Here is an 8,901-nt window from a genome sequence, read left to right on the forward strand (position 1 = left end):
AAACGAAACAAAAAAAACGGGAATGAAACCGAAAAACTGACCAAAACGAAACAAAAAAAGTGAAATGCCGAAAAGCTAACCAAAACTAAACAAAAACACCGAATCGACCAAACCGAAACAAAACTGAATCGAAATAGAAAAACGATCAAAACGAAACAAAAAAACCGAAAAGTTGACCAAAACGAAACAAAAAAAAACGAAATGCAACTGAAAAGCGGACCAAAACAAAACAAAAACACCGAACCGACCAAAACGAAACAAAAACACCGAATCGACCGAAACAAAACAAAAAAAACAAAACGAAACTGAACCGAAATAGAAAAACGACCAAAACGAAATGCAACTGAAAGCTGACCAAAACAAAACTAAAACACTGAGCCGACGAAAGCGAAACAAAAAAACCGAAACGAAACTGAACCGAAATAGAAAAACGACCGAAACGAAACAAAAAAATCGAATTGAAACTGAAAAACTGACCAAAAGGAAACATAAAAAAAAAACTAAATACGATTTAAAAACCGGACCAAAACGAATCAAAAACACCGAACCGACCTAACGAAACAAAAAAACTGAAACGAAACTAAACCGAAATAGAAAAACGACCAAAACGATACAAAAAAACCGATATGAAACCGAAAAACTGACCAGAATAAAAAAAAACGAAATGCAATCAAAAAGCTTACCAAAACGAAACAAAAAAACTGAAACGCAGCCGACCAAAATAAAACAAATGTTACAAAACGAAATGAAACTGAAAAAACTGACTAAAACAAAACTGAAACCGAAAAAACCGAGAAATCGAAACCGAAATCATTGAAACCGAGCAAATACCAAAACCGACCGAAATGAAAAAAAAACCGAACCGAAAAAACCCCCGAAAAACTCGAACATGAACCGGTACAAAAGGTTTTTTTTTTATGAATGAGGGTGATGGGGGAAACTTTTTAGTTATTTTACCTTTTGCGTTTTTTATTTATATTTTGAGTTATTATTTTTTTAATAGTTTTTTTGAATATTTTTTCGAGGAGTTTTTAAAACCATTTGTATGTCAACTTTCACTTGGGTCAGGATGGGTTAGTTTTACCCGTCTTGACCCATATCCATCTTAACCCTTTATTTTAAAAATCCATCATGACCCATAGGGGTGTTCAAAACCGGATATCCGAAGTTTCGGATATCCGAAGTTTCGGATATCCGAAGTTTCGGATATCCGAAGTTTCGGATATCCGAAGTTTCGGATATCCGAAGTTTCGGATATCCGAACATTTCGGATAGTGGATTTCACTATCCGAATCCGTATCCGAAATTTCGGATATATGTTCGGATAGTAATTCGGATATCCAAAATCTGAAAAAAAAAAAAAAAAAACCATTCCAAATTAAAATTACATATCAAAAAATCCAAGTTTACAATCAATATATATACAAATCTACAAAATTTGAATATCCTATAAACAAATCTAATAACTACCTAATATAGAAACTCAGACCACAACCTTCAGTGACTTGTATCATCATTCACCACCATCAGAGGTAGGAACGCCGCCACGCCGGATGTGAAGAAGGAAGCGAGGGCCGGAAAGAGCAACGGGATCGGATGCGATGAGAGGAGAGGCGAACGACCACCACTTTCCAACACCGTCATCCGTCGGTCATCAGAGGCGGCGAGGAGAGGAGGAGAGCCGGAGAACAGAGATATGGAGTCTAGAGATCGATGTGGAAGAAGTGAGGAGGCGGCATGTCGGCGTAATATGTTAGGTCGGATAGTTAATATTTCAGTTTAAAAGATTTAGATGTATTCTTAGATGTATTTGAATATTAATAAAAGTAAAAAAAAAAATTAAAGTTAATATTTCGGATAGGTCGGATAGTTCGGATATCCGAAAAATTCCAGAATTACTATCCGAATTCGAATTTTCGGATATCCGGGATTCGAATATCCGAAATTTCGGATAGTTCGGATTCGGATTTTCGGATACGGATTCGGATTCGGATACTTTTGAACAGACCCATACCCATCCTGACCCATCACCCAAATCCAACCCAACCCACTCTCATTGCCACCTCTAATTTAGACTCATAATCGTACTAATAAAAGTTATAAAACTTTTCATTTTCCAGTTTAGATTAAAGAAAACGTCAAAACCAGTGTGTACGATGTGATGATTGTTAGTTTGTTACAGTGATTTTCATTAGGAAATGTTAAATAAGGTCCTTTCAATTCTTTTTAACTTTGTGTCACTTGTAGCAATTTGCAGGCGATTGATCATTATACCATAAACAAAATCACAAAACATTTCATCAGAAAGAACTACAATCAATAAAGTTTCTAACAAAGTGCCATAATCATCCGTGATGCTAAACATTGACTGCCAACTTGATTCGAATACATCTCTCAGCACGCGATACAAGCTAGTCACCAAAGCATAGAATTTCGACAAGTTCTAGTTTGGATCAATGTTTTTATCTAACTCTAGCTCTCGTACTTGCAAAGATTCTCGAATCCCATGTATTCATGTTCCTGAATTTTCCCAATCATGTTTGAAATTCCAACTCCACCTGTAAAAAAACCACCATTTTCCCATAGGATGTCATCAACAATATCTATATACATATATAAACTTGAATTATGTAAACTAAGATACTCACCTAATGATATTGCACTGACAAATATAGTGAAAGCGAGGATGAATATAATTAACGAAGCCCGTCCGAGTATCATAATCAGTTTTCTCACGACATGTTGCCCGGCAAAAGCAGCAATTGTTGCCACAAGTAGAAAATAAGCAGCTGCCAATATACAAATAGCATTAGAAAACTATTTTTTTTGTATTTCTGTACATGTTGAAACGGGTCGGCTTGGGTTCGGTTGACCTTGAGTGGTATGTCTAATTCTAAAAGTTAGATTTTTTTTAATAGGAATTAGTGAGACAGATATAATATACAATAAGACTATTAGTTCAATAATACACTAACTTTTTAATGAAATGGTTTACTCTTACCGTAAGGAACTGGGAACCGGTTTAGAAGGTAGTACTCTACAACAGACATGGAGGATGAAAACGTCATTGCAAATGTGGCTGTTGCGCTTGAAACCTACACAATGTTTTCTGAAAACATTATGACTAGATAATATTTATCATATATACGAGGTTTTAAAAGTTCAAAACAGCCTTATATATTTCATATCACCGGATAAATTTCATATATCCTTATATTCATACTGTTCAGTATTGTTTATGGTCTCTTCGTTTATTTAATAAAAAGGTTGTTATAAATAACTAATTATATTTCCTTAATATGAAAGGGCAAAATAAGATACTTTTAGCGTTTTGAAAGAGTATATATGATGACTTGTTTACTTTTAATAATATAATTATGTACAAACCAATTTCTTATCATTTTGCATTTAATAAAGAAAGGACTAAAAACCTAGAAAACATATCATTTGTCTTCATAATTTCTTGAATTTCATGGATAAGATAGAAAAAAGAAAAACTCACCTGGGGCGGTACTCCAAGCTCCAAAAAGAGCGGGCCCATGATAAAACCGCCACCTAAGCCAAGTAAGCCGCCAACCAGACCAGCTAGAACACCACAAGAACAATACAAAACCAACTGTCCTATGCTAAGGTTGCTGGCTGAATCTCCCATTGATGATACTGTTCTTGTCCCCTTATATAAACTAACCGCCTCATATCCAGATACCCCAAACGAAATTGGAATCTACATGATCGATGATTAAATGCAAATCAAATAAATGAAGTAATTTCTATAACTTTTGGAAATTAAGTATGTAACTGAGAAAATGTACCTGTGATAAGTTTAGCACCCAATACCATACTGAGCAAGTAGAAGTATAATTCTGTCACCAACGTATGTAAATCATAAGTTCATATAATAACAAATGTAATGGTAAAAGTTATATTATAAATTACCTTTCCAAGCTGCAGAGCAAGAAATGCAATCCAAACGAAAACAAGAAGCCCGAGTTCTTTCCAACAAACATTTTCAAGGACAGTGACCTGAGACGTTTATATATTTAATTTATTAAAATGTTTATAATAAATTTAGGCTTATTCAGCAACGGGTTTACCTCTGTTTTTAATGATCTTTCGGGTTTGGTGGCACTTCCATTGCTGGGACCACCAGGAAGAATCTTGTATGTTGCCTCAGATACGTCTGTATTTTGTATAAAAATAGTGGTGTTTTATAAACTTAAAAAAGTCTTGTATTAAAATATGGTTTTATAAGGTTGTGTTAAAGTTGATTAAACACCTACCACTGTTCTCCAAACGCTTAGCAGCCTCCTGAAATACAAAATTTATGCTCAGAGTGATAAAAAAAATTTAAGACATTACTACACAGAAGATGTAAATTTTTGTGTATTACCTTCTTCATGATTGTTTCTTTGTTCCATGTTTCAACACCTCTGCAAAAGGCCTTGGTTGATGTGCCTGCAGAAATAATATTAAATGCAACTTCGATACTTATTCCTAACATGACAAATATACATTTGAACATAAAACATAAAGATACCTATAAAAAGAATAATCAATAGAACAGTGACCATCCAGTCAGCAAAAATAACATTAAATGCAACTCCGATACTTATTCCTAACATCAACATCGGTTGAATAAGCAATGCCAAATCATAGTCGATAATCGGCATATCAAGTGTCGGATGCCTTAACTTAAGATTGTAATAAACAGTTGAGGCTGCTGCCCCCATAATCATACCTGGAAAAAAAACAAATAATAATAATAAGAAAACATTTTAATTCAAATAATAAGATAATGATCAAAACCAATATTGCTTATACTTACATTTAGACATAGCAGTAGCGGATTTAGGATCAAATCCAATAATTAGTGTAAGCATTGGTACAAATATACCACCGCCTCCAACTCCACCTACACTCCCAAATGCAGCTCCACAAAATCCAATAAAACTACCAAGAACAATTTTCCATCCAAATTCCATTTCCTGTAGATCATATTATATGAATTTTAATTTCAATTTTTTTTAATCAACAGTTTGTTTGACACATTAAATAATGATTCATGTAAATAAAACCACCAAGAACTATTTTCCATCCAATTTCCATTTCCTGTAAATCATATTTACGAATTTTAGTGTCAAGTTTTATTTTTTAATCATCAACAGTTTATTTGGTACATTAAAGCATGATTCATGTAAATAAAACTACCAAAAACTATTTTCTATCCAAATTTAGTTTCCTGTAAATAATATTTTATGAAATTTAATGTCAAGTTTTATTTTTTAATCATCAACAGTTTATTTGACACATTGAAGCATGATTCATGTCACTAAAACTTGGGTATCTCTATACCCCGTATAACCCTACCTCATGTGACAGTTGCAAAGAGTGGACTTTGAACATATTTAATGGAATTATTGGTCAACTTGTTAATTGTTTAATACATAATCAAAAGATTGCATTTTTTTACATAATAAACTATTGCCATATTGAGTAAGGAGGGAATGTTTTATTGGGACTAATCATAGAACAAACAGTTAGATCTTTAAAGTTTAAACTCTATTAAAAAAAAGTCAAATAGTTAATGTTGCAATTACTTTCAGACCTTTTTTTTAAGGCAAATTTCTTTTTAATCCTTGTCGTCCGTAGGACTTGACCAAACTCAGGTGTTTAAAGGTTTTATCTTTGTCAATGGGACCACCAACCGCATTTTCTGTATTGTCCCACTTTCTATAACCTTTTTTGTCTGTGTTCATTGTAAAGTTCTACTGTACAAAATAATATTATACACAGTTCATGCATGATACATGTGGAACATAGAAAGTGAGAATGCATTTGATCCCAAAACAAAAGATAAGATTCTCATGGTTAGAACTTAGAATAATAAACTTGAATCAAAGATTTATGTGAATTTACTTTCTGTTATCCACATGTGGAGTAGTTGATACTTGATAGAATCAACTTTTTGAAGGAAATATTATATTTTAGTAAAATTAACAAGATCTAAAAGTTTCATGTTAGATAATCATTAAAGCTAAGGCTAAAGTAAAGTAAACAAATAACTAAAGTTAATACTCAATAGTCAATACTAATAGACACATTTTATTAAGGAAAATTCCCAAAATCTCCTTTTTGATGAGAGAGAATCTCATTTTATCCCCCTTTTTGAATATTCCATAAATATCTTTATCGAACTCGTCGGCTTCGGCAAATTTGGTCGGACACAAAACTTGTCAGCGTCAACGGACTTGGTTCAAAACTTGCCGGAGCCGACGAATTTGATCGAGATATTTATGGAATCTTTTAAAACAGGGAACAAAACGGGATTCTCGGACAATTAAAGATTTTTCATTAAAGCTTAAAGAAAAGATAGTGTGTCCAATCATTTATCCACCCATCCACTAAAACTAGTAGCCTATTGCAACTTCAAAAACATAATGAAATTCAATCATTCAACTAACTTTATATAAACATTAGTGTTTATAATGGTCAATCAATATTCAAATAATTAGTGTTCATAATAATGCAATTAATATGGTTAACCATGCATCCAAACACCTCCCTAACCATTATCAACCAATTTTTTAACATAATTATGTTATGCAATTAACAATTAACAAACAATTATAAACATTAACATAAATACATAACTTACAGGCCACACGTGTTGATAACCGGATCCATCCGTTTGAAACAAATAGTTGGCCAACTCCACAACATAATAATAACCTAATCTCGATTCACCATCACCACCACCAACTGCATCTGCCACGTCATCATCCACCGTGTTTCGTTCCGCCGTTACCAGCACCAAGCTCATCACCGTTACCGTCATCGTCACCGTTAGAGATCGCATAATCCTCCATCCATTCACTCCAATCTCCGTCATTCGAATATTCGATTCAATAACCACAATTACCTCCAAATTACACACAATTAGATACAAACAGAGGATTGAATTGAGTGTAAATGATGAAGATGTGTGTTTTGGGAGGAATTTGCGTTGGATTTATAAAAATGGTGTGGACGGAGGGGTGTAAAGTGGAAAGAATGTAAGTGGAAGGGGGTGAAGTGTAAAGTTATTGTACTTTATAATGGTCTCTGCAATATTTAATATAGTTTTGTCGATATTAGTTTGACCGTGGGCCCAGCGGTGAAACGGTAAAATATTGTTCAACTGTACGGTTAGAGTACTTCGGTAGGTAGTTAGAAAATGATTATGATTTATGAACAATATTTTTATGATATGGTGAATTACTGAATTGTAATTATTATGATTTATGAACACGTTTTAAACCAAATTGATGTAAAAGTTGTTTATTTAATAGGGAATATGTTGCTTTATTACAGTAAGTATATTTATGTTTATGGAATCTTGGTTAGTATGGTAGTTAAAGTTTAGGAAATTGCAGTAAAATTATGATATCTTTTTATTGTCGTTAATGAGTTTTTGTTAAAATGTTCTGAATTTCTGATTAGGATGGTAGAGAAACAAAGATTTGATTATGGGACAGAGGTGTCGGTGTTGTAGACAATGAATGAGAATTGAAAATGTCGTGGCCGAACGAATAACATATGGTTGTGTCTTATGAAATTTTCGCTTGATTTTACGTTTAAGTAACACGGCTATGTAATAAGCATCGAATAGTCATGTTCGACATGCATTGTCATAAACATAAATATTGCAATGAACTTATAAACTTTAACAATTCATATACTATATGAGTTTATCGTACTAATAATTAATTAACTATAAATCAATAATATAAAATATTATATAGGATTTTCGGGATGTTACTAAACCCACCAAGCATTGAAGGACACAGCTCCCTAGTTGGCTCAATCAAACACATACCAAAATGATGCATATAGACCAAAGCATGTGCTACTTGTTTGATCGTTCATGTTACATACAAAGGATTCACACTTACAATGGTACACTTACTACTTATGCGGTTTGTCCATCAAAGTATCGTTGTTCTCACATGAGCATGTGATCACATGATTAATTATATCATATTTTTTCGTGATTATCATCAAAACCTGATCACCACCTACTTAATTAAAAACAACTATCACCATCTTTGGTCATCCATCACCCCCACCCTCCCATCAACTTTAACCTATAATAGAACATAAACAACCACTCTTATTCCTAACCTGAATCTATATAAACTAGAAAGCAAATCATTTATTAAATTTCATATTCAATAAAACCTGAAAAAAATCAAAGTCATAATAAATAAAAAGACAAAACCTATAATTTTTATTGAACGCTTTCAAATGTTAGTGTTTGAATATATGGATGTGTTTGTTTGTCTTAGAAAACAAACGTAACATGTATGGTTTGACTGCTTGGTACCTTTTTTTTACCAATCATATAACTACAATGTAACACCAACAAATTAGATTGTGGGACTAGGCGACTAGCTCATATGGTAGATGGGCAAACCTCTTAGATAGAAGGTCTTAGGTTCAATCCTGTATAATATCATATTGTTTGGTAGTTTCTAAATGAGTCATTAAGAGGTTACATCTGAATCGATCAAAGATAAAATGTGTTTGATTACACTTGTTAATGGCTCATTGACCCTTTTAATGGTTAATTTAAGAGACATACTGAATGATTAAAAGACTACTTCTTAATCAGTCAGACATCTTATTAATTTAGCAAAATATCAATTGTCAAACAAGATATTCTTTAGTATGATTCGATTAAGTAGATATACCAAACACTTGAGAAGAAGATTGTTTTGTGATTATCTCTTATAAAATAAACTCGTGATATTGACTAAAACACGTGTCTATTGTTGTAATATCACGTGCAACTTACCAAACTAACAGTAGATCCAAGACTAAGTCAGAGAAAGGATCCCAATTCCCACATACCCACCCAAGTCT

At 33.0% G+C, this 8,901-nt stretch overlaps 1 protein-coding gene across 2 annotated transcripts; it reads right to left on the bottom strand.

Moving 5' to 3' along the window:
• Positions 1-2,258: 2,258 nt before the first annotated feature.
• LOC143623016 (sulfite exporter TauE/SafE family protein 3-like) lies at positions 2,259-7,000 on the bottom strand. 2 transcript variants are annotated; one of them, XM_077094021.1, is made up of 12 exons: positions 6,656-7,000; positions 4,826-4,985; positions 4,534-4,738; positions 4,391-4,451; positions 4,281-4,308; positions 4,095-4,180; positions 3,937-4,023; positions 3,813-3,863; positions 3,503-3,724; positions 3,002-3,095; positions 2,649-2,789; positions 2,259-2,558 (listed from the first exon to the last, which is right to left on the bottom strand). In XM_077094021.1, the coding sequence occupies exons 1-12, from the start codon at positions 6,887-6,889 to the stop codon at positions 2,473-2,475; spliced, it is 1,455 nt and encodes a 484-aa protein (XP_076950136.1). In that variant the 5' UTR covers positions 6,890-7,000; the 3' UTR covers positions 2,259-2,472. The 2 variants fall into 2 exon arrangements, with proteins under 2 accessions (XP_076950136.1, XP_076950135.1); XM_077094020.1 differs by having other exon boundaries at positions 4,391-4,455; positions 4,538-4,738; positions 6,656-6,998.
• Between the last annotated feature and the right edge of the window lie 1,901 nt (positions 7,001-8,901).

The sequence above is a fragment of the Bidens hawaiensis genome, unplaced genomic scaffold, assembly GCF_021521415.1.
Source record: "Bidens hawaiensis isolate Kalapana, Puna unplaced genomic scaffold, B.hawaiensis_p1.1 tig00003244_1, whole genome shotgun sequence".
Classification (NCBI taxonomy): Eukaryota; Viridiplantae; Streptophyta; class Magnoliopsida; order Asterales; family Asteraceae; genus Bidens; species Bidens hawaiensis.